The sequence below is a fragment of the Tursiops truncatus genome, chromosome 18 (genome assembly GCF_011762595.2).
Source record: "Tursiops truncatus isolate mTurTru1 chromosome 18, mTurTru1.mat.Y, whole genome shotgun sequence".
In the NCBI taxonomy this organism is placed as follows: Eukaryota; Metazoa; Chordata; class Mammalia; order Artiodactyla; family Delphinidae; genus Tursiops; species Tursiops truncatus.
Window position 1 is genome coordinate 3,635,865 of NC_047051.1, and position 26,149 is coordinate 3,662,013.

At 45.0% G+C, this 26,149-nt stretch overlaps 1 protein-coding gene across 1 annotated transcript in view; it reads left to right on the top strand.

The window, feature by feature from the left end:
- The first annotated feature begins 1,977 nt into the window (after window positions 1-1,977).
- The window catches only part of LOC101335064 (phospholipid-transporting ATPase IB), a 233,313-nt gene continuing 209,141 nt past the window's right edge, over window positions 1,978-26,149 (top strand). Inside the window, exons 1-10 of the mRNA XM_073795478.1 lie at window positions 1,978-2,078; window positions 2,365-2,440; window positions 4,840-4,945; window positions 5,303-5,385; window positions 8,286-8,335; window positions 9,291-9,360; window positions 11,188-11,272; window positions 12,551-12,690; window positions 13,905-14,043; window positions 21,451-21,515. Coding sequence (XP_073651579.1) covers window positions 1,978-2,078; window positions 2,365-2,440; window positions 4,840-4,945; window positions 5,303-5,385; window positions 8,286-8,335; window positions 9,291-9,360; window positions 11,188-11,272; window positions 12,551-12,690; window positions 13,905-14,043; window positions 21,451-21,515 — 915 coding nt within the window. The remainder of the gene's footprint in view (window positions 2,079-2,364; window positions 2,441-4,839; window positions 4,946-5,302; window positions 5,386-8,285; window positions 8,336-9,290; window positions 9,361-11,187; window positions 11,273-12,550; window positions 12,691-13,904; window positions 14,044-21,450; window positions 21,516-26,149) is intronic.

Consider the following 26,149-nt stretch of genomic DNA (forward strand, 5'->3'; position numbering starts at 1 on the left):
AAGACTTGGGAACAATTTATATTGGCACTTCTGACTTGAATATTTTGAAAATAAAAGTTGCATGTGTTATTTCAAGAGAGAACCAGAATAAAATTGAAACATGAATGTGGTTTTAAAAGCCCTGTGGTACTACAAGGCTTTAACGAAAATATCCAGCTATCGGTCTGATATATCCACTCACTTTCCACTTCTTAGCGTAATGTCTTCAAGGTCGTACCATACATGTTGTAGCATGTATCAGAATTTCATTTATTTTAAAGGCTGAGTAATATTCCATATATGTATATACCACATTTTGTTTATTCATCTTTTGATGGGCACTTGGGTTATTTCCGTCTTTTGGCTATTGTGAATAATGCTTCTATGAACATTGATGTACAGGTATCTGAGTTTCTGCTCTTATATATTTTGGGATTATGCCTGAAAGTGGAATTGCTGGCTCATGTGGTAATTCCATGTTTAACTGTTTGAGGAACCACCAAACTATTTTTCATAGCAGTTCTACCATTTTACATTCCTGCTGGTAATGCACCGTTTTCCCACGTCCTCATAACACTTGTTAATTTCTGTTTGTCTTTCATGTATATAGTAGCCATCCCCATGGCTGTGAAGCGGTATCGCGTTTGCCTTTTTTAGATATATAGTAGCCATCCCCATGGCTGTGAATTGTGGTTTTGATTTGCATTTCCTTTAAGACTAGTGGTGTTCTCTGCTAACGTTTTAAGATTTTTACACCAAGAAAGCTGATTGCTGGGGCCATGTATGTAGCGGGGACAGCCAGGACTGTTTTATTAGAGGATCTCTGATGTTAGCATCTGTGTGTCTTTCTTTTGAGCCAATCAGTCATCTTCTTGCAAGAGGACCTCTCCAGTTTCCCGCCAAGCGCTGTAAATCTGGCTGAAGGTGTTATGGGAACTGCGTGGAGGCAGAGGGTTGTTGATCATACCTTTCAATGTATACAGTGTTTCACTTAAAACTCCGGTTTAGGGAGGATGCTGTGTCCTGTCCACCTGTGCGCTCAGTGTTTCTGGGTCCAGGGCTCCTCTGGTTTAGGCTCTCTGGAGGATAGACCTTCATTTCGTTCTGGGGGCAGAGGGTTCAGGTGCCTGGCTGCCTGGGACGAGGGAGGTTTCTCACAGACTCAGTCTTGGTCAGGTGGACTTGGAGCCTGTCCTGTTTTCCACCTTCCCTTTGTCTCACAGGTACCTCGTGCTGCTACGTCCTCAGCTTCCACCAGGGTCCTGCTGGGGTCAGCAGCTTGCATTTTAGGTGCTTCCCCTTGCAAGCTGTTGGTGTCTGTTTTCTCTGCTGCACTAAACTCTGATATCTCTTCAGCATTCCGCTTGACATCAGCTCTGCTGTCATCTTGTCTTCCCTTGTATTTGTCCTGAAGACAGGGTTTCAGGAAGAAGGGAGCGTACTCAGCCCTTCGCGTCTCGTCAGTGTGACGGCGCGGAGCCATCGCGTCACGTTTCCTTTTTTGTAATTATTTGCCGCCTTTTTCTCTTTCACATACAAGCTCTGGCCACGAATGGCTGCATAGATACATTTGCCACAATTCCTCCCGTTTTACATGCTTGGAGCAAGCACGCTGGGGAGTTCTCCCTGGTAGATGCAGGGGCCAACAGAAATGGTAAAGCCATGGCGTTCATCCTTGCAGCTCTTCTCCTTGTAACTACAGATCCTCCTCCATTTACAATGGAGTTATGTCCTGACGAGCCCGTCGTAAGTTGAAAAGATCAGAATTCAAAAGTGCATTTAATACCCCAAAGCTACCAAACATCACAGCTTAGGACAGCCTACGTACAGCGTGCTCAGAACACTTAACGTTAGCCCACCGTTGGGCAGTATCAGCCCATTTCATAGTAAGGCATTGAATAGCTTATGTAATTTATGGAATACTGTACTGCAAATGAAAAGCAGAGTGGCTGTCTGGGTCCAGCGTGGTTGTACGTCTATGGGTCGTTCTCCCTCGTGATGGTGGGGCTGACTGGGGCTGCGCGTGTCGCCCGGCATCACGAGAGAGCGTTGTCCCACGTGTCGCCAGCCTGGAGAAAGATGAGCATTCAAAGTTCGAAGTACGGTTTCTACTGAATGCATATCAGTTTCGCACCATCATAAAGTTGAAGAATTGTTAAGTCGAAACATCGTAAGTCAGGGACCATCTGCATTTTGTTTATAGTCGGGTTAAAGATTTACTGCCTTGAGGTTTGAAATCATAGCGAGTATTTCAAATCTTGAAAAGTTTAATACAAAGTTAGACGCTTTTTAGGTGTGGTTCTTCCTGAAGACGGACTCTTACTAGGTGTGAGTTATCTTGAAGGAACTTTTGAACTGAGTAAGTATCTTCTGTTCTCTCTTCAGCCGGATACCTCCTCCGCCTAGTGACTCATGTGACTTTGATGACCCCAGACTCCTGAAGAACATTGAGGATCATCATGTAAGGCTGCCGTTTGCTTCTAGAACTTTATTTTATTTTTATATGTTTATTGGAGAATACTGGATTTACAATATGTTACTTTCAGATGTACAGCAAAGTGTATCCATTACACATATACGTAGACCCACTCTTTTTCAGATTCTTTTCCCATGTAGGTTATTACAGAGTAATGAGTTCCCTGTGCTATACAGTTGGTCCTTATTAGTTATCTTTTTTATATATAGTAGTGTGTAGAGATTGTCATACTAAGTGAAGTAAGTCAGACAAAGAAAGACATATCGTGTGCCACTTATATGTGGAATCTAATAAACGATACACATGAACTTATTTACAAAACAGAAGCAGACGCACAGATCTCGAAATCAAATTTATGGTTACCAAAGAGGAAACACGGGGCAAAGTGATAGGAGATTGGGGTTAACATATACACGCTTCTAGGACTTTAAATAACTTGTGATGCAGTTTCATTTATGTACGTGTGTCATGTCTTGAAAGTTACCATTTTGGAGTCTGGGGAAGAGATGGGACCTCGCTTCTATAGTGTTAGTGCTTTAGGGATGTGATCAATTTGTGGTGAACACTTCGCAGAACTTAAAGCCAAATTAAATACGTAGTGAAGTTATAAAGTAGCACATCACGATCAAGATGAGTCTCACCATCGAATCCTCTAACATTTCAGATTTCTTTTGCTTTGTAAGGTTTCTGCAATACTAGTTCTTCGTAGTTGTGAATATAAGACGTCATGTATTTTGAAAAGTAATTACAGTATCCTTTGGCTAGGATCATTTAGGAAACAAAAGTAAGATATAGCAACACGTAGCATTTACAGCATCCTACTACGTGCTAGGCATTTGAAGTATATTTCCTTTAGCACCCGAGTCACCCCAGAGAGGTGATGGGAAGTTGCATAGAAAGATTGACTTGGCCAAGAGTCACCTGGCAAACAGATGTAGAAATGAGAGTCAGGACCTTGGTCTGTTCACTTCTTAACTGTGATGTCACATTCTGAACTATTGTAACAGACCAGGATTTATTGCTGGTTCATCTGAATTCATTTTTGTTCTAAAGGCTATTCTGAAAAACGCCGACTTAGAAAAGTATTCAGTGATCAGAGCATTTCACAACCAGTTTAACCTGTATAAATTAGACCTAATATGACTCTTTTCTGAAAAACATTTTAGTTTTAAAATTAGGTAAACTCAAGCAACATGAAAACTTTATCTTTCCCAACTTTTGTGAAGAGATAGATAGACTTAAAACTTTCTCTGAATTTTCAGTGAGGAAGCCTCCTTTTCTCTATTTCAGTTAGTCCGTATTTGTTGATGCTAAAACTTTCCCAGCAGTGGTTCTGAGATGGGAGTGTGGAAGGCACCCATGCTCCCGGGCTGGGATGCAGGGCCTCAGCCCTGGTGATTCTGACAAAGTGGTCCCAGACCTCACAGAGGATGCTGCTGAAGGCCGTGCTCTGTGTCATGGTCACAGACACTGATACTGTCCTTTCCTGTATTTGATCTTAGAGGTAGACACAGCTACTAGGGTAGAGCAAACAGAGGAAGGAACAACACCTCAGAAGAACCGTCTCTCGAGAAGAGTAGTTTTCATTAAGGTTGTCAAAGAAACAAGCACCCCGTGAGGCCTTGCTTTCTGAAAGAGGACTCGAGCATGCTCAAATAGTATTTAGGTTGAGGGTAGTAATGCGGGTGGGTTACTGAAATGGTCTGTTTGCGTTGGGATGGTGGAGGGGCAAGGAGAAAGTGCAGGGTGACAGACAGGCTTGCAGATGGCTCTGAGTCTAGTTTCCCGAAGTTTGTTTTCCTGCCATAGATCACTAGGTGCTAAAGCAGCAGAGGAGGTGAGAAGAGCTAGTCCCACGGGATCCCGGTGTTGTCTTAGGAACAGCACCAAACAGTTTAGACTGTGAAACAGCAAACTGATCAAATAAGAGACCCATTCACTTAGCAGACAGTTTAAGGGCCTAGTTGACATCAGACACCTTGCCAGGTAGTAGGGGAAGAGACCGCATTCCAAGACGGGGTGTTAACAGGCTCCTCGATGAAGCAACTGGTGAACGGAAGCCCCGAGGATGCGCGAAGGGAGGGACTGGCTGACAGCAGGTGGAGGACGGCCATGGGCCAGCGGGAAGGGTCGAGCTCAGCGTGAAGAGCTGTAGACAGAGTGGCTGGTGGAGGGTTCAGGCTTGGGGGGTGGCGAGTGGCAGGAGATGGACCAGATGGCGAGCGGGTCCTGGGGCACCTGGGGTCCACGCTGGGGCTCCCGACCTCTGTTCTCACGGGAGCAGGAAGGCGTCCGGGGTTCTAAGCGGGAGGGCGCCTTGAACCTGACTCTGGTGTACGTCAGTGGTGTCCCGACAGTCGGGTGACCTCGGCTCCCATTTGCAGCCCACAGCCCCCTGCATCCAGGAGTTCCTCACCCTCCTGGCCGTGTGCCACACCGTGGTCCCCGAGAAGGACAGAGATAACATCATCTACCAGGCCTCCTCCCCAGGTAAGGCCTCTTGACTGGGTGTGCCCTGCTGCCCCCCTCTCTGGGGACCTGGGTGTTGGGAGGTGATGGCGGCCCCGCAAAGCCGCCACTGCGTGCCCCTGGTCTCACGCTGGCTGCAGAGTGCCCGGGGGGGACTAGTTCCAGGTCCATGGCTTCTCCTCTGATGGAAGTGCTCCTTTCAGGGTCCTGGTTGGGGGAGAGTAAGTGAGCGCCTTCTAGATCCTTGGTCTTTACTGCACGAGAGGCCAGGCCTCTGTCGCTGGTGTGGATCTCGTTCACGTGAAAGATAACACGTGCTAAACAGAATCCTGTCATTCCCAGAGACTGGTCAATGCCTCATCAATTCTTTATTGACAGATGAAGCTGCTTTGGTGAAAGGGGCTCGAAAGCTGGGCTTCGTCTTCACAGCCAGAACGCCCTACTCTGTCATCATAGAGGCCGTAAGTGACACCCCAGGGCACCGCCGGACGCTCTTGGTCACCCGCTTTTTGGAAGACTGTATGTTAGAAATAGCACATCTACTGTACCTGTGAGAGCTGAGTTTTTGGTTTGTTTTTTCTCTGTGAGAATGTGTCGTGTGGTTCTGTCGCCTCAGTGTTGTGTGTTGTTTTTGCGTCATCTCTCTTAAAGGCGCTGTCTGCAGTCTTTCATCCACTGATGTGGAGTAACGCGCAGTAAAGAATGCGGGAAGCCTGCTCTGGGTCCCGTAGTTGTTGGGAAAAGCTCCACAGCCTCCTGTCCTCGGGGGCGGGTCTGCGTCTGTCTCCCTGAAGCCCTCGGTCACTGGCTCTGGTCTCCTGGGCTGACAGAGGAGGGAGTTGGCACTTAAGATCTTTTTTTTTTTCTAATATGGGTTTTTCCCCCCTGAAATCAAGAAGTTTATTTTATGATTTTTTTGAGTTTCCCTTTCAAGGAGCCAGAGGGAGAAATCTGGGGAGAAGAGAAAGTTTGAATCGGGAATGAGGTCGAATAGGGATCCTTGGGGTGGCAGCAGGGACACGGGTGGGTAGGTGGGATGGGCGTTCTCTGTGTTGGGCAGTTGGAGGGGCCGTGCTCACTGCTGCCCGGGTGGATGAGCGTCTCCGGGCAAGTCCCCGCCTGCTCGCCCCTGTGCTGTTCCCACCCTCAATCTGGGGAGGACGCGCGGGTTTTTACAGCTCTTGGCGTTCTGCATCCTTAAATCCCTGGATCTCTTGAAGGCGTTTGAAGTTCGCTTCCATCTGGTGTAATAACTCGATGTTGTTCCTGACCTGGCGGCAGTCTGTTCTTTCTTTTCCTTACGTGCAAAACCTAGAAAGTATCGTACCGTGTACAGAGCGCCCATTTCTCGGCATTTTCAGTTTCTTCTTTACAGAGTACGGAGATCAGAGGATGTTTATTTGTGCTTGATTTCAGCCAACACAGGGAATTTAGCTTAGGGAAGCGTACAGTCGCTACAAGTTGGGACAATGTACTGACAATATAGAGTTTCCTCCGTGGAAGCTTCTCACCAGTGGTGTCGTCTTCACCTCCAGTTTGAGGAGATTTTAGCCTTCACGGCCAGGTTTCAGGTGTGTGGGTGCTGCTGTATTTCTCCGCAGTGCAGCCGTGGGGATTGGGAGGGGCGCTGGAGTAAATAGACCGTGTGATTAGATAAGATTTATAAGTAACAGTAACTTTAAAACTCCTGTTCAACTGTGAATACCGGGGGATCCTCAACCCACAAGTCCTCGAGGTGGTTACCCGCTACTTACAAGAAGTGGCTTGGGACTTCCCTGGCGGTCCAGTGGTTACGACTTTGCCTCCAATGCAGGGGGAGCAGGTTCGATCCCTGGTCAGGGAGCTAAGATTCCACATGCCTCATGGCCAAAAAAACCCAAAACATAAAAAAAACAGAAGCAATATTGTAACAAATTCAATAAAGACTTAAGAAAAAATCAGATGCAAAAGTGCATACTCTAAAAAAAAAAAAAAAAACGAAGTGGCTTTACTTATCATCATGCGGTCTGTGGGGGCTGTGAGGGTGTTGATGTGACATCGGCGCAGAGGCGGTGGGCTCCCGGCGGTCACGGCACGGGTGCCGAGGGGGTGGCAGCGGTGACCCTCTGGGCGGGGACCTGGCAAAGTTGGGCCAGGCTGAGGGGAAAGGGAACTGGGGCTTGCAGACAGAAGGGGGTAAATGCTGACGGGGGCTGGGTTAAGTGGCCCATTCATTGTGTTTTAGGAAGCAAAGGGGCGGGGCATTGTGGAGGGGACAGCGTGACTTCCCAGTGCTTTGTGTGTCAGCCACACACGTGGGGATCTGTGTGTTCCTTCAGTTATTATTTCTCTCAGACCCAGGAGACAAGGGAAAGGGCAGATTCGATTAAAAAGTTTTCAAATTGTGCACACATAATCTGGAATCTCGTGGAGAAAAATTAAGAATTTTATTTATTTATTTATTTTTGCGGTACGCGGGCCTCTCACCGCTGTGGCCTCTCCCGTTGCGGAGCTCCGGACACGCAGGCTCAGCGGCCATGGCTCACGGGCCCAGCCGCTCCGCGGCATGTGGGATCTTCCCGGACCGGGGCATGAACCCGCGTCCCCTGCATCGGCAGGCGGACTCCCAACCACTGCGCCACCAGGGAAGCCCAATTAAGAATATTGACGTTCCAACTTTGAAGAACCCGAAGAGAAAAGGCATTAGATGAGTTGCCCTAAAATCTGGTGCAGAGTTGTATGCCTTTGTTTCTAAATCCAAAATTGAAAAAGTTTTGAATTCCACGCTTTTTCCCCTAAATTTGGGGTGTGGACATTTGGTAGGGAAGCCTAATGGAACTCCCGTGGGGCCACTTCTGTTCTTTATGAATCTCACTTGGTGGGGATAGCCGTGCATCTGGCTGCAGGAAGCCAGTGTGTTGTTGTATTACAGGGTGTAGCGCCTGGGCCCCCTGGGGATGTAGTGGCATACGGTGTGCACGTACTTCTGCGAGATGTGTAAAATTCTGGATTCGGAAGCATAACTGGCCCCAGGTCTCGGATGGACCTGTGTCGCTTGTGTCCCGTATTTGTATGTCTTGGAAGTTACTCTGTCATCAGTTACTATGACAGCCACTCCTGCTGGAGGAAAAGGAGACGCTTCCACCAGAAGGGGGAGCTATGGTCCCACCAGACTGACGGGGAAGACAGTACTTGGTGGAAGGTGTCTGCAGGGGGATGGGTGGATGGAGGGAGAGTGAGGGAGGGAGGGAACAGGAGGGGAGGGAGAGGAGGGGAGGGCTTGGGGAGAGGCATGGATAGAGAGGTTTATGATTGGGGAGCTGGTTGTTTTGAGATTTTAATACTTTGCACTTCAGGTAAAAGCCTGTTTTTCTTCCTCTAGATGGGACAGGAAGAGACATTTGGAATCCTTAATGTCTTGGAGTTTTCTAGGTATGTTTCTCTTTTGTGCACTTGAAATAAACTGTCCCTCTCTATCTATCTGTCTATCTGTCTGTCTGTCTCCATATACACACAGTAAGTCCCCTATATACAAACTTCAAGCTGCGAACTTTCGAAGACACGAACGTGCATTCGCACGTCCAGTGAGTTAGCTCATGTGTCTGTAAGATTAAAAATGTTTTCTTTATCTTTTGTTTGTTTTTTATGTATTACTTGTGTGAGAAGTATTATAAACCCATTACAGCGTGGTACTGTATAGCTGGTCGTGTCAGTCAGGTACCTGGGCTAACTTTGTCGGACTTACGAACGCGCTGTCTCGGAAGGGGACTCATTCGTATGGAAGGGACTTCTTGTATATGTACAGATGGGCGAGAAATGAGTCAGTGACTGAGGGCGGGTCCCTTTGAAAGCTGAGGAAGGAGGTGCCTGGGCATGTGCTTGGGGCTGCGGCTGGGGAGGAAGCCAAGGGACCTCTGCGCTAAATCGGGAGGTCCTCGGAATTCATCATTTCTTTCCACTTCAGTCAAAAGAAGATACGATGAGATGCTTTTGAGTGGAGTGGGTTTATACTGAATCTTGCATTTTGCTACTTACTGGGCAGGTAACTGAACATTTTTGAGCTGTGAAATAAAAGTACGTGGACACAGTATGGTCAGGAGCAAATTAGACACAGAGTAAAGCGCTCAAGTTCTCCATTTCTGTCTCTTCTTCTATCATAGAGCTGTGCTAGTGAGTTTCCACGGCAGGGAAAGGAATAGGTTTATGCCAAAGAGTAGGAGATACACAATTAAAGTCTGACTTTGAGGACAAAGGTAGGGAAGACGGAGCTTGGCCATTTGGGGGCCAGCCAGACCACCTTTTGGGTTGTTTGGTGTTTAATCACAGGATGTGGTCCTAGAAAACAGACCAATGACAGTTTTCTTTCCTTTTTGTTTTTACCCTACAGCGACAGAAAAAGAATGTCTGTAATTGTGCGAACCCCTTCAGGACAGCTTCGACTCTATTGTAAAGGGGCTGTAAGTACTGGCTGAGGTCTGCACGCCAGGGACCCCTGCTGCTTCCCTGACTGCTGTTCTCAGCATCCTTGATGGTCGCCCAGGGTTGAAAGGCTCTTTCAGTCAGCCTGCCGCTGACTTAGTAGTAAAAGCCCCCTGAAGATGATGGGGGTTCAAGCCAGCGTGGCAAGGAGGTCGGTGGAAAGCTTGCTGTTCATCGGTAGTTGGTTTCAGAAACAGTAGCTGGCCATGTCCTGCAGAATCCTTAGAGTGTGAATTCTGATTCCTGTTTTCTATCCTCGTGTGGTGACTTTGGAAGATTCAGTCAGTTGTATCAACCTATGATCTTTTAAGGACTCTGCTGTGTTTTTTTTTTTTTTTCTTGCGGTACGCGGACCTCTCACTGTTGTGGCCTCTCCTGTGGCGGAGCACAGGCTCTGGACGCGCAGGCTCAGCGGCCATGGCTCACGGGCCCAGCCGCTCCGCGGCATGTGGGATCTTCCCGGACCGGGGCACGAACCTGTGTCCGCCTGCCTCGGACTCTCAACCACTGCGCCACCAGGGAAGCCCTCTGATGTGTATTTTTTTCTGTAGCAGCTATTCTCAATATTCGTGGTTTAGTTTTTATTCACTACAGAGGCTGGCTGGTGGGTTTGAGGTAGTGTCCATTTGTGGTCTATTATTACTGCCCCCTCCGGTCATTTCCTATGTCAGGCTTTCTGTCTTGTCTGCCTCCTGGTCATCGCATCTAAATCTTTAAGGAAAGATGCTACTGTTCATGAGCCTGACCTACAAAACTACATTCTGTCAAACTGTGGTCTTATGTGTTGAGGGAAAGACTTATTAAGCTCATTTTTGGAGACTGTGTCGGGAAATATGAGGCTACACTAGGATCAGTGATTCGTTGGAAATCTTACTCGTCTTTACCAATTGTGGGAAGAAGGATTTGAGGACAGTGACAGAGCTTTTTAAAAAGTGAGTAAAAACGTGTGTGAATTCTAAGGCATCCGATCTGCACTCACTAAGGTCCAGATTATATTGGATTAGATTGGGAAAGATTAGATAATTACGTTAGATTCTGTTCTCATATGATACTCTTTCTTACCTTTTTGGTTGTTTATTTGCCATTGTGTTCTGAGAACCACAGCAGGGCCAGAAGGGGGTCAGTGTGAGGTACAGAGGAAGGGGGGCAACCACAGAGCAGAGTCAACAGGAAATGCTGCAGGGGTGCATTTAATTTGTTATAGGATTTAATTCTCCACAAACCTTCCCCCCCAAACCGAACTAAATTTCTTAGATTTGGGGGGGCCCCAAACTGCCATTTATCACATGTTTGTTGCATGATCCGTAGCCTGCAATCCTCCAGCCCTGCTTGTGGGTCATGGAAATAGTCCCCAGGTGATGAGCTGTCCACACCGTGTGTTCTCAGCTGAACCAGGTTCTGTGCAGGGTGGGTCGTGCCCTCCCTGGGTGGGAGCTCCTGCAGCATCAGGAACGGAGAGTACACTTGAGCAACTTAGGGTGTGTGTTTTATGCTTCCCACTTCCGCAAAGGGTGTTAACAAAGTCTGGTGTGAGCTTTGCAAATCGAGGTGAACGTCGGCCCCGTCGTGTCCCTGATTATTCATTCTCCTGACACCCAGGGTCCTCCCCGGCGTGTTTGTGTGGATGCATACCCGCCCCCAGGTTGTTTTCCAAAGCTCATGACTGAATCCAGCCAAGAACTGTGTTTCCCCTCGCCCACCCAGGTGTGCGTTGGATCCACACCACGAAAACAGAGCTGGGCTTGTGGTGCTAGAGCGTCGGCTGACCTGAGGTTTGCCAGTCACAGCGTTTCCCTGTTTTACAGGATAACGTGATTTTTGAGAGACTTTCTAAAGATTCAAAATACATGGAGGAAACACTATGCCATCTGGAGTATTTTGCCACGGAAGGTGAGTGGAATTTGGAAACGTTATTTCTGCCCTTGGAGTTGTGCTTTCAGGGGGCAGTCGGGTGAGCCTTCGTGTTCACGTGTCATTTTTGTGCGGCACTTGGCTTGCTTCAAAGGCGGGTCATTTTCCAGTGCCAAGCCCGTCCCCACCCTCTGCACCGGTGGCAGTGACGAGAGTCGTGGCTGTAGACCGACTGCTCTGTTACCTAAACGTCATCCGCTAACTCTTAACCAGAGGGACGAGGGTGAGGCAGGCCAGCCCACCATGCTACGCAGAATCGCCCTCCAGTTTTGCACTCCTTTCTCGGAAAACTCACCTTATTTCCCAGGCCCTCTCTCGTTTCCCTTATGACACTGGCTTACCCTAGACTTCAGGCAAGAATAATCCACTGAACCTGTGGAGAACAGGAAGGGAGTTCTCAGAAGGGCTTTAAACAACACTCCTGTCAGGCTCCCCTGCACGTGGATGTGATGAGAGCTTGAGTGCCGGCTGCTGCCTCGTTGCCTTCCTGAGCCTCTCTGGCCGCATGTGTCCACGTCTGTGCACACGCAGGCACACGCATGGACACCAGAGAACACACGTGCACACATAGGAACACATGCACACAGGGACACACGTGCCCACCAGGGAACACACGTGCACACATAGGAACACATGCACACAGGGACACACACAGAGACACATGCGCACAGGGACACACACGCACACACAAGCATGGCTGCTTGAAAGCCTATGTGTTTCACGTGGTAGCGCACTGGGCCTTTACTGCTGTCTAGAAACACACTTCCCGTCTTGCCTCCTGGCTGACGGGAAGTCATTGCTTGCTTGTTTTTCTCATTCCTTTATTTTATTTATCTTTTTTAAAATTCCCCTTTGATTTTTTTCCCCTTGTTTGTCATTTTAATGGAACTTGGGTATGGATGGATGTGAAATCGAATGTTCATTTACCCTGCTTCCCTGGAAATTCCAAAATTACTTTGAGAATCATAGAGCAATTAAATAGGTGTGATGTCTGTGCATCCCTCCTCGTGTCCTTCTCTGCTGTGAGGAGTTCAGTCTCATGGCTTTTCCTGTTCCGTCAACATCTATAGAAGCAGTGGTTTATATTAAAATAAGGTCGCTTTTCAGTTCATTTTGAGTGTGTGCACGTTGACTTAGAGTGACCTGTAAAGTGGATGGTCTCTTCCATTTTCTGCACACGTGGTGTCCCCTGGGGATAAGGCACCCTGCTTGCCCGTCACTAGGGCCCTCACCGGGAGACGCGGGACTGTTTTGCAGGCTTGCGGACCCTCTGTGTGGCTTACGCCGACCTCTCTGAGAGTGATTATGCAGAGTGGCTCAAAGTCTACCAAGAAGCCAGCACCATCTTGAAGGACAGAGCTCAGCGGCTGGAAGAGTGTTATGAGATCATTGAGAAGGTAATTGCACGTGGTAGATGCGTTACATTACGTGCCCGGTGACACCTAATGAGCAAAAAAGTTTTGGTGCAGAAACCTTTTGGCTATATAGTGATGTTCTCTGATCTTGTAAGTATCTTAACTCACCATTAGCTTTTCATCGTTTCTTTGCTTTAAGAAACACTCAGTTTTTATGAGCTCTCCGAAAGGTCGAGCCACCCTCTGCTAAGCGTTCACGTCTTAAGAAGTATCAGGTCAAAAACGGCATCGGCGACTTTCTGGGTTTGCCTGAGATGGGGTGTAACGACGTTAGCTGGCCCTGCTGAGTTTCCTGAGCAGTCGAAATGCCTAGGCTGGCTGGACATCGTACCTACTAAATGTTTTCACGCTTGCTGTCCTCTTTGAGCTTTGCCGTTGCCGCTCCGCGCTGCCCACGTGATTTTGTTATTTCAGTTCCTCCCAAGACATGAGGTAGCTTCCCACAGATTGAATCCCTCGAATCTGGGAGCTGGATTTCAGCTTTTTCCGTTTCATGTCAGCAACCACTGGTCCATCCATCTTCCAGTTTCAGTAGCTTTGAAGTCATTGCTTGCTTGCTTTTCTCATTCCTTTATTTTATTTATCTTTTTAAAATTCCCCTTTGACTTTTTTCCCCTTGTTTGTCATTTAAATGGAACTTGGGTATGGATGGAAGTGAAATCAAATGTTCATTTACCCTGCTTCCCTGGAAATGCCAAAATTACTTTGAGAATCATAAAGCAATTCAATAGGTGCGATGTCTGTGCGTCCCCTGGCCAGAGGTGGGCACTCGGGAGGTAGTTGGCCGTTTTGGTCACTGAATAAGTTTTTCTCATGTGTTAACTGTACCATAGCCCTTGACTTATGAGTGGAGTGAGAGAGAAGCCTCAGTCCTGTTAGTGTCCCCAGGATAACTCACCCATGTGCTCTGCTGCCAGGTGGTTTCCCAGGTGGTTTCCTAGCCCAAGGTGCCCGTGTACCCAGAAGTAGATGGCATGTGCTGGCCCGTGTGTGTGGAGGGGTTCTAGCCCTGTGGGTGGTTTTGAGATGCCGCACATGTGACTGTCATTAATTATCTGCAGACAAAGGTTTAATGTGGAGGAAATAAGGTAATTGTCTCAGAACACTTTGACTGCCTTTCTTTTGTCAAGAGTTTCGTCATTCATGCTGCTCTTACGTGTGTCCCCATCTTTAATGGAAGCTGTTTTTTAATTCAGAATTTGCTGCTGCTTGGGGCCACAGCCATAGAAGATCGTCTTCAGGCAGGCGTGCCAGAAACCATAGCAACTCTGTTGAAGGCAGAAATTAAAATATGGGTGTTGACGGGCGACAAACAAGAAACTGCAATTAACATAGGTAATTCATTTAAAGAATAATTTCCCAATGCTGATTTTTGTATTACGTTTTTGAACCGTCTTATAGAGGTGCCTAAGGGCTCCTCAGATGCATTGACAGAAGTGTTTTATAGAATTCTTCATTCATAAGACCGAGAAAAGTTTAAGATGCTCTTATGAGCATTATCTGTCCGTTATAAACAATAAGACTATGACACCTTCCTGAAAAGTATTAAACATACTTACAGAGGCCAGAGAATTCAAAAGTTGATGAGAGTTTGATTTTCTTACCGCTTTCTTCACAAAAATTTAGTCTCAGAGACGAAGCATGTTTTCATTAAGTTGAGATACGCATTATTATTTTGTATAGCTATAGCCATTATAATGATTTTTAGCAATTCATAGGTTTTTCTGATAGGCTTGAACCTTTCCCTTCCCCATCTGGGTTGGCAACCTCTGCCTGCTAAGCATCGCAGAAATGAAAATTGAAGAAAGGGAATTTAAGCCCAGATTACTTCATGAGTGTTAAAACAGCACGTTTTTAGTTTGAAAAGGACTTGTGAAACTACTAATTTAAAAAAAAATCTAATTTTTTTAAAAAAAATTATTTATTATTTTATATTTATTTTTGGTTGCGTTGGGTCTTCGTTGCTGCGCACGGGCTTTCCCTAGTTGCGGCGAGTGGGAGCTATTCTTCGTTGCGCTGCATGGGCTTCTCATTGCGGTGGCTTCTCTTGTTGCGGAGCACGGGCTCTAGGCACACGGGCTTCAGTAGTGGCGGCACACAGGCTCAGTAATTGTGGCTCATGGACTCCAGAGCCACAGGCTCAGTAGTTGTGGCGCCTGGGTTTAGTTGCTCTGCGGCGTGTGGGATCTTCCCGGACCAGGACTCGAACCCGTGTCTCCTGCATTAGCAGGCGGATTCTTAACCACTGGACCACCAGGGAAGTCCCAAAAAATCTAATTTTGATTGTTTGAATTGCTTTAAAATTATCTAGGACTTCTGTCACCCTTGTGTCACAAGCTCTGGTGCATAGGTGATAAAATGAAAGGGCTACATGACTTCTCATGTGTTGATGGGAATAGAGTCCATGTCACAGCTCACTGCAGGAAGAAACATACAGAAAGAACATCTGAAGTTGAGTGACTGGTGTCCTATTCAGAGGAGTCTCCTTGGAACGCGATCAGCTGGTTCCAGTGGAGCCCTTTCCTTCAGTCTTTTCTTTTGAATCAGCCCCGACTCTCAGAGAACCTCAGTTATAGACAATGCCTACTGTCTGGGGTGGATTTCCTCTTTTTTTTTTTTTTTTAATAGACAAAAAAAGCCACTTAATCATTTCTTACCAAGACTGTAGTCCTCGTGGACTCGCACACAAGTGAGATTAAAGTCCCCAGAGACTGACATGTGATTCACAAACAGTCTCTGAAGGATTAGATGTAGACGTTGTACCTGTTGTTTCCCAAACACATATTTTTGGAGAAAAGTGTGGTGATATTTCTGTGTAGACCTGTCACTACTACTAGATAATAAAAACCCATTGCTTACAGCCCTTTGGTGATGTCAGCAACATTTTTATAGATGAAGGATAATACGTTTGCTTTCGGTGGAATGTCTCTTTCTATATATATACATCAGCCCTTCAGGTATTTCCCATGTAAATTTGGTCTAAAACACCTGCTATTGATCCACGGCTCCTGTTCACAGAGGGCACAGAAAGCATGAGAGCAGTGATGCTGCACCTGCCCCGTCCCTGTCCTCCTGTCCTTGTGTCACACCTGCATCTGTCAGGGTCTAGCCAAGTTTAGGTAAACACAAGTGAAAGCAGAGTTCCCAAAATCAACCCAGAAAACATGAATGGCTTATTATTCCCGAAGGAAGGTGTTAGTCGTTGCTGGAGTGAGGCTTGTCTGAACCTCACAAGGTGATTGATACCTGTCCAGTTTTTTCCATTAACAGCTATATTATTTTGTGCTTTTTTCAAAGAAGGTGTAGCAGTGTTTGTAGTTTTGGTTTCAGAAGCACTCATATCCATTAGATATTTTAAAATTGACCTTTTAAAAAACATTCTAATCCAAGTCGGAAAAGAAGAAGTAAAACTGTCACTGTTTGCAGATGACATGATATTATACACAGAAAATTCTAAAGATCCTACCAGACTACTAGAGTCCAGATCGGATGCCTTAGAATTCACACACATTTTTACCCACTTTTTAAAAAGCTCTGTCACTGTCCTCAAATCCTTCTTCCCACAATTGGTAAAGACGAGTAAGATTTCCAACGAATCACTGATCCTAGTGTAGCCTCATATTTCCCGACACAGTCTCAAAAATGAGCTTAATAAGTCTTTCCCTCAACACATAAGACCACAGTTTGACAGAATGTAGATTCATGAAGCTTTCACGAAAACCCTCTCTGAAATTTGAGTTAGAAAACCCTGGAGAAGGGCACTAACTTTCATCCATTCTAAGACACCTTGTCTTCATATTTCACCGCCTCCAGAGTTGGGATGTCTTATGATTGTTGACTCTTACAGTTTTAACTGGCAACATTTCCGTTTAGAGGTGTTTGGTGCTGTTGGCCGTCTTTAGTATTTGCTGTCTCTCTCATTTATCTATCATCTGTCCATCTATCCTCCCATGCATCTACTCTCCCTCCATCCATCACTTATCCTCCCATCCATCTATCACCTAACCTCCCATCCATCCATCTATCCTCCCATCCATCCATCTATCCTTCCATCCGTCTATCCTCCCATCCATCCATCTATCCATCCATCCATAATCTTTCACAGTTTGAGAATTTAAAGTGTAACTTTCAGTTCATACCTTGAAAATAAATACTTAGTCAAATTAGGTTCCAGGATATTTGTGTCTATTATGAGCCTATGAGTGTTAGGTAGATGCAGTCATCCTGCGTGTGGCTTTGAGGTCCTTTGGAACTGACACGATGCCAGGACCCTGCTGCGCCGTGCTTGGGTTTATGCTAACTAGCTGTGTTTCCGGGAGTTGGAAGTTGTCTTTTTTAGCTTAAAAATTTGGCATCACCTAGTCTAACGTGAAATTTCAGCTGTATAGCCTTTGTGAATCATGTAGTCGTCACTTCCTTACTATGACTGGATAAAGCATCTCTTACATAGTTAGAAAATAGATGTGAAGTTTTCAGAGTCTATAATATTTTTTCTAACGGAGATAGGATGAGTGAGAACAAAATCCTAGTGCGTGTTCCATTTTAAAGTCATCGCATTGGGAATCGCTTTCACGGTGAACCATCTGAGTTGGAATTTGGCTGCCCCTCCCCCATGTTTTGTTACCCATTACTTGATCCCTTTAAACCACTTCTATAGTCTTAGAAGTTTAATTTCTGACAGTGAGTAAATGTGGACTTGCCCACCCTATTCTTGTCCATGGGCAGGGAGGCAAGTCTGGTTTTCAGGTGGGGCTGGGGGAACACGGCCAGAGCCCCGGTAATGTTCACAGAAAAGTCAGGTGTGTGATTTCTTGATTACCTGCAGCTCTGTTGTTGCCAGATGCTCGCCTATAGGCTTGGGGCACTTATGTTCCCTTATTGGGGACTGAGTTAATTTTGAGACAAACTCGAATAAAATAGATGAGAAAATACCAGTTGTGCAGTGTACATGCTGAGCATGGCTGGTGTGAGTAATAGTTACTCATTAAATGTTAGCACAGCATTTGTCATATTACGGCCAAGTCCTTTAGGTAAGTTTAATATTCCCTTTGAGATAGGCATTATCCCATTTTAAAGACAGAACTGAGGCACAGAGATACCAGGTAACTTAGCCTGGGCCGCACAGGTGTGAGAGCTGAGAATCTGAGCATGTGACCATGACACGTGATAATTCAGTTCTCAGAAAGATAGGCGTCCAAAAGATCAGGGAGGGCTTCCCTGGTGGCGCAGTGGTTGAGAGTCCGCCTGCCGATGCAGGGGACACGGGTTCGTGCCCCACTCCGGGAAGATCCCACATGCCGCGGAGCGGCTGGGCCCGTGAGCCATGGCCGCTGAGCCTGCGCGTCCGGAGCCTGTGCTCCGCACCGGGAGAGGCCACAGCAGTGAGAGGCCCGCGTACCGCAAAAAAACAAAAAAAACAAAAAACGATCAGGGAAGTCTTTGCAGATGAGATAGGTTTAGATCTTGATCCTCAGGAATCTGTTTAAGACAAATACATAAAGAATGAGAATAGCATGAATCAGGATGGCCTGGTTTGGGGGAAGATCAGAAGGTAAGGTGGAGGCAGCATGTCCCTACCTGTGATGGTGCTTTTCTGAGAAGCATCTGAGGGTCTGGAGGGAAGGGTGCCCAGGTGTGCTTCTGTGGATGAGTCCTTGATATCCTGGTTCTCAGATGGGGAGGGATTCTGCTCTCAGCATCCTTGATCGAGTCTGGAGCAGATGAAGAGTTCCATTCCTGACGTCTGTCCATGTGTTTCATACACTTACTTTCAAATATTGAGTGACCAGATTCTCCCTGAAATTATTTACAACCAACAACACACCTGTTTAGGGTTTGGAACCAAGGTGAGTCCCACTGAGGGGTAATCTGATGGATCCTAGGTATATGGTTAGTAGGAATCAGTCGTTGTTAACCCTTCCAAAAGTGTCTCCGAAACAATCTAGGTTGGGATATCTTCGACAATATATGCTTACCTCAGAAAAAAGACGCTGATTGCGAGTTCCAAGAGAGGTTTGGTTTGGTCCTATTTTCTAGTGTGAATGATGATTTTATTTTCTTAAAATCAAGTCCTGCTCTAAGGACCATAGATGCTGTAATATTTTAATTTCTTTGAGTGTTGATTATGCTCAGGTAGTAGAAAGACTAAACGCTTTTGTGGTGTGCTGTTAACTTCAGCTGTAGTAAAAAGTGAAATCCCAGAGGTTCCCTTCTCAGTCATTTTATGGTCATCTTGTTAGATTGTGAGATTAAAGAAATAGACCACAATTTACAAGTGTCGATTGACATTTCATAGCTGGCTGTTCTCCAAGAGCTGATCTCATTTTATCCAAAAACATTAGAAATCAAGCACACCGAACTTGGATTGACATAATTTAATTTGCCATGTTAGCTAAGTCACATTTAACTGTGTTAAACCCCCATGGTCTGTCTAGAGCAAGTGTTCTGTGTGATAATTAAGCAAAATCTTGCTTCGTTTTCCAAACTAAAAAAAAAAGAACCTGTTTCTTCTCAGAAACCTTGAGTTTTGTGTATTTAAATTCATGAAAGTGTCAGTGGTTTTATTTGTTACCCTCTCCCTTGCAACGGCTAGAAAAATACTTTGAGTTTTTCCATAATATCTTTATGCAGCTTCAGTTGTCAAGTGGCATTTTACTTAAATTGCAAAATATAAAATCAAGCGGGAAGCGATGGCTTAAACATTTCAGCTTGCTTCTGCAACCGCTGTTAATATCAAAAACTACCAGCAAATCCTCTTGTGTGAGTTATACTAAATTTGTAACAGTCTCTATTGCCTGAAGTTGCTGGAAGTTTCTGGGGCAAGGGAAGAAAAATGATGAAAGTTCCAATATCCCTGTTTGCAAATGAAAATAAAATATTGACCTCCCTTCTGCACTTAATCTAAGAATTTATAGAAAGGAAGAATATATTTGTAAGATTTTAGTGGGAAACAAAGTTCAGTTATTTCCATCGTGCTGTGCAGAATTTTCAATGGCATTCTGGGAAACTCTCATTTCTACTCATCACTATTGTTAAAATACAGACTTGAACAAGTCTGAAAATGTGTGGAAAATTGTGCTGTGTTTCCTCCCTTTAGTTTTCCTCTTAGAGGTTGAACAGGTATTTGCCCATGTGGTCCTGTGATTTTAAACTATTCAGTTGTTTTCGCTTTGCAAGTGATACGTGAGGTTTTAACCAGCAAAATTATCTCATTCCCTTCACATAACGGTCGTTAACTGCCTGGAATAGATCTTCAAGGTATTGCTTTAAGAAAATAACAGTTAGATGAAAAGTCATAATTTTGTGCTTTAAAATTTGTGTTCTCAGGTGGTTTATAATAGTCCTCTCAAATGATACTCATCAGTGAAGGATACACTTCATACATTCCAAAATAAACACAAATATTTATTTTCTACCCCCCAAAAAATACCCCAAGCTTCCTCTCATCTTAATTGTTGTCTGTCTTGAGTTCTGTTTTGTGCCTGTTAGTAGGGTTTCTTGAGGATGAAAAGAGGACCTTCTGGGTAGAATTGAGCACGTGAACGCAGCAGTTCTGTGACTTGTCCGCTAGTTAAATGCTTGTCTCCTTTTCTAGTTAAATATAGCATCTGTGGGAAGGGGTATTTTGGCTCTTCTGCGGAGGAGAACCCAGACTCCTGTTGCCTAAGCATTGGTTACGGCCCTTCCTTGAGATGGTCACCCGCGTCCTTGTTTTGAAGGTTGACGTTCTTTATGCTGACCACTTGTTCCCTGTTTCTGTGATCATTGGTCCATGATCGTTGTAAGGACCACTCCTCTAGGTGAAAGGACTGTTTCTTTGACTTTTCTCGAAGAGATAAATTAAGATGGAGCTTGGTGAAAAGCACATGTTGATGGCAGCTCTCTTGAGGGGCACCAAGATGGTGGAGGGTGATTTGAAAGAGAGCCCAGGGCCCCGACAGACACCCCTGGACTTGGGGTTGGCTGGGGCCGCCACCTCATTCTCCCCAGAGTGTGGGGAGAAGGGGAAGAGTCCGGAGAGGCTCTTACCTTGGTCGTTGTGTCACCAAGCATCTCCACCTGTCACGCGTGTACTGCAAAGTCTGAGTAGGAAACAGCTTCGTAGAAAATACATTTGCCTTCCGGGAGGAAAAGTGGAAAAGTGTATCTTGCTGAAATTAACCTACAGAGATACCATTGTCTAAAAATGTAATGGGAATTGTTAAGAATTAGCATTGGGATACTCTTGACTCAGATTTATTTCTTGAAGTGGGGGTTGCTTTGAGCTTTCGCAGGAAAAGTGACTCTCTGGGTATCATAGGCTTCCTTAGAAGCCTGCTGTGAGAATTACCTGGCTTTCTATAAAGCAAGTGAGGGACCTTGGTATCACAGTAGGCACGTGTATGCCGCTTGAGGAGCACCGTTGATTCCGTTTGTCTTCCTAAAGCGTTTGCTTTTACTTTAGGGAACCCAAAGCTCATCCTAATACAAAGATAACAGGGATAAAGAAAACTGATGAGTATTTATTTCAGCCATTAGTTATGAAGACCCTTCCGAGCAGCACTGCTAGAGCTGTCTGCAAAAGTCAGAATCCGCGTAAGCTTTTCCTCCCCACACTTGCTCAATTCCTCTGTGTGAGCCCATAGGCCAAACACAGTGATAAGGAAGGTGCAGGAAGGGAGGCTGAATTCAGGGGACCTTGAACGTGGTGAGTTCCTGGTGGGGATGGTAAATTCACGTATGTTGCTCCTTCTTTTATTCTAGGCTATTCCTGCCGGTTGGTGTCACAGAACATGGCCCTTATCCTACTGAAGGAGGATTCTTTGGACGTAAGTAGCTTTTAAAAAGTTGTATTTGATATCACTGTGTTAAACCCTTTGTTTCTGCTATGACTAATAATCAGGATTTAAATTTTTTTTTTTTTTTTTTTTTTTAACTAAGAAAGCAATTATAAAACTACTCAATGTATTTTCTCTTTTTATTCATGAACGGATGTCATAAAGTCATTTCTTTAAACATCAAAATGGTAAGCTCTACCTCTGGTACCAGATATAGGAATTTGTGTATGTTTTTAGGTGATGGCCATCATTGAAATTCACTTTGTCTTCAGATTCAGCTACAGTTTCTGTCATATTAGAGGAAGGAGAGAAGGTTTTTGTGAGAAGCACACTCCATATATAAAAAAGTCTTTCTAGCTAGCTGCGTGGTTGAAAGCATACTCTCCCAGTACTGATAAAATGGACATTAAGAATTTGCAAGGTCTGGAGAATAATATACATCCATGTTAGGGTTATGGTTTGGAAAACGTATGATATTGATGGTTGCAGTATTTGTAAACTTCTTTGCTTATCATTCTGTGATTCTAAGAATGTTCCTCACTTTGGCAAATCCTAAGTAGATGACTTTATACTCTTGATTAAGGGGTACCATGGATGTTAAGAAATACAATAAATATTCCAAACTGACATAAAAACTAGTAAGCCCAGAAAATTGCTTTGCGATAACACATTATTTTATTCACCTAGAACAGTGCCTTTAACATGGGGTAGTTTTAATCTGGTTTGACTTCCTGTTAGGATTTCCATTAAGGGGCGATGTTCAACTCCTGGTGGTTGCTAGGAGACTTGTAGGCGTTTCTTTGTAGTACAGACACTCAAGATGATATTCACGTGTCAGGAGTTGATGACGTTTACGTCGTAATAGGATGCACAGGCTCTTAGTTCCCCAACATCCCAGTGCCACCGGCTCACGGAGAATGGTACAGATGTGTACCCAGCCCGTCATGGCCTAAAGCTTCTGCTGAGACCCTGGTTGGGAGCTGATTTGAGAGTCCCCAGTGACCTGCTTTGGTGGTTTGACATGAAGATGGGAGCTCAACAGTGAGATTCCACCTGTGCGTCGTTTAACAAGAGCTTATTCCTGGCAGGCACCTATGGCCACACTCGCAGTCAGCGCCACTGCTCAGAGCAGATGACAGGGTTAGTTACGCTTGTAAAGGGAGGCTCTGATGGTGAAGTGAACGTGACGGGGACCGAGGAAGTGAACCACGAATCAGAAGCACTGGGCCTGGCTTCCTTCCCTCATCTCCTGTGTACGTCTGAGGGAATTAAGGGGGTCACCTCAATGACCATCAGTTACCTGGCATCCACCCCCTTCAGTTGACCTGTACGTAGGTCCAGGCTAGGACCCCAAATGCTTGTAAATGCTCAGGATTTATCCCTGTTTTCAGTGTTTCAACTGTTACCGAAATAACATCTAAGCTCTGTAATACAGAGATCAGTGGTCTTGGAAACAAGGCGGGTGATGAAGTGCACCCCACGGGGACACTAGATGATATGTTAATATACCAGTAGAAAATGTCATTTTCTTTTTTCCTCCTGTTTTTTTTTTTTTTGGTTAAAAAAAGTACCGTGAAATCACAGTATTGCTGATAGCACATGGACTGGCTCTGGCACACCCAATCCTGTTTCTGGTGTGCTAACCAGGGATGGGTCTGGGAGGAAGGGGCAGAGGGAGGCGTGGGGTCCCACAAATAAAAAGGGGTGACGCTGGGACCCTCACTCTTCCATTTGCTTGAAGCTCATTGTGAAATCTTGCCGTTTGTGTTACTGGTTAAATGGGTTTACAGACTAGATTTAGTTTCGGTTAAACTGACTCTTACAAGGTGCTGGCTTGAAAAGATTTCTGTTTTTTTTTAAAAAAAAGCTATTGAGATTACAGTAGTGTAAGCAGAAGCTGCAATGGTGTGGCCTTGCTGGACACGCACACTGCTAGTTTTAAGTTTTCTTCGGCTGCTTGATGAATTAAAACAGTGATCAGATCTGACAAGCTAAACAAATTTCAGTATTCTCCCTAAGGCTACTATCATTAATCATGATTCTTGCCCTAAATGTATGATGGTATCTTGAAACCTTAGCTGTTGCAAAATGAAGCTATGAATTAGTGAGACTTTAAAAACTAAGAATACCGAGTATGAGAATAAAAATCTACAATGTTATCAGCAGTTTATAAAAAACATGTAATATTCAAATCAGTTACCCTGTCAAATTTCACAGCACCTACTGCTGGCTTTTTTTTTTTTTTGGCTGCATTGGATCTTCGTTGCTGCGCGCAGGCTTTCTCTAGTTGTGGCGAGCGGGGGCTACTCTTCATTGTGGTGCGTGGGCTTCTCATCGCGGTGGCTTCTCTTGTTGTGGAGCATGGGCTCTAGGTGCATGGGCTCTAGGTGTGTGGGCTTCAGTAGTTGCAGTGCGTGGTCTGCAACAAAGGGTTCACAGACTTCAGGAGTTGTGGCACACAGGCTCAGTAGTTGTGGCTTGCGGGCTCTAGAGCACAGGCTCAGTAGTTGTGGCTCCGTGGCATGTGGGATCTTCCTGGACCAGCGATCGAACCCGTGTCCCTTACATTGGCAGGTGGATTCTTAACCAGTATGCCACCAGCGAAGTCCCACTGCTGGCTACTGAATGCTAGACATCTTTTGATATTTGTTAGTAAAAGACAATAAGGGCCAAGCCATTTGAGGATCATTTGTTTTTTGTGCTGCAATAATTAAAATGAATATGGATGGAGACATATAGAAAAATTTGCCAGCATTTTCTAAGAAACGAATGATTGAACTAACCATGAAATTTATTTGGAGGAAAGTGCAGTTGTTTTTAACATGTTAACCTATAGAATACACAAAAAACTAGTTCTGATGAGCCATTAAAAGGAAGATGAATTGGTAAGGATATACTTGAGCAAAATAGTCATTCTTTAACCCAAAGTTTTATGAAATAAGTACGTGTAATCAGTGATGGAATGAAAATGTAATCATGGAAAATTCATTAATGGCATGTATGGCAGAGACTACATTTCCCAGCATCCCTGGGTCTGGGTGTGGCCGTGAGATTTAATTCTCAGAGCCTTGCAGGGAGCCCACTGGCAAATCAGGGATGAGGTTTGTAGAATCCCCACTCCTGTATCACAAGCTGAGTATGGAAGGGTAGGTTGGAGGCTGAGAGATGTTAATTCAGTAACTGGTACAGAAACTAATTTGAAGTATAGAGGAAGTTAAAACAGGAAATTAGGTGTTTGCCAAATTACTGGATAATCCTGAAGGAGCAGACGTCAGCAAGGTAGGCTTCAAGTTCATACGTCCGTGGCTCTGTTCCCAAGGTCAGGACTCTGTTCTGCTTCCCCAGGGGACTTGAGGCAATCACAGCTGATGGTCCAGCTGCCTTGCACCTGTGAACCTGGGACTAGGTGAGAGAATATGGAAAACTTCCCCTGTATGAAAAGGAATTCCTCTGTCTCCGCAATCTTAAGCAAGTGTATCTTGTTGCTAGAATTCATCCAGAGTTCTGCTGATAAGGGAGTCTGGGAAATGTGGCTTTTAGCTTTCCAGTCCCTGTGAGATATATATATATATATATATATATATATATATATATATATATATATATATATATAAAAGAAGAGGATGAAAATCGATGCTGAGAGTCAATCAGTAAACAGTATCTAGCACTGACTCATTTATAAGCAAGAAGTGGGAATCAGGAGGACACAGAAAGCTATAGGATCTCACAGATATGGTTGATGTTTCACAAGTTAGACCTTTAACATACGCTAGGTTCTTTACGGTACTTTGTAACGACATGCAGGGTGACCATGGACATCTTGTGGACCTCAGAAGTTTACTCTTTTATTTCCATCGTTTTTGTCCTCATGACAAAGAACCTGACAGTCATCAGACTTTAAAGTGCTGCAGAATTGCATAATGGTTAAGGGAGCCCGCTCTGGGCTACCTGGCCGGGATCACACTCCACCTTCTGTACGTGGAAAAAGTCTTTGACCCACAATAAATTCTTAAGTCACAGTCACTATTTCTCTTCTATGTTCTTTATGTCTGTGAGTCCCTATATAGATATAGAGAGAAATATAGAAATAGATAGATATACATATATATATATATATATATCTGAAACACTTTATGTTTTTCAGATTACTTTCCATTATGGGTTATAACAAGACATTGAATATAGTTCCCTGTGCTGTACAGTAAATCCTAAAAGTCCAGTTTCCTAATTTGATCTTTTCTCTGACAGGTGGCTCCATGTTCAGTTACTTAAAATATGTTTAAAATACCTAAATACAGGCACATATTCATACCCACAGGCACAGTGCCATTATTTGTTGCTACAAGAGGTGATGTTTATGTGCGCTGTGCTGAGGACTTTTTTGGTGGGGCGAGAACACTTTGAAAAGGTACGTTTAGAAATGCTTGCGTTAGGTGACTTTCACTGCAGCACATGTGGGTCCCATATCTTAGGCAGTGAACTAAACTGCCTCTCTAGTAACAGATGCGCACATCTGTTGAGTGCTTATTCATGAGTGCCAGGCCCTTTCTGGGAACTGGCTCTCTTCATCCTCCTAGTAACTCCTGAAATAAGAAAATTTCACTGCCTTTAAGTCTCGTACTAAA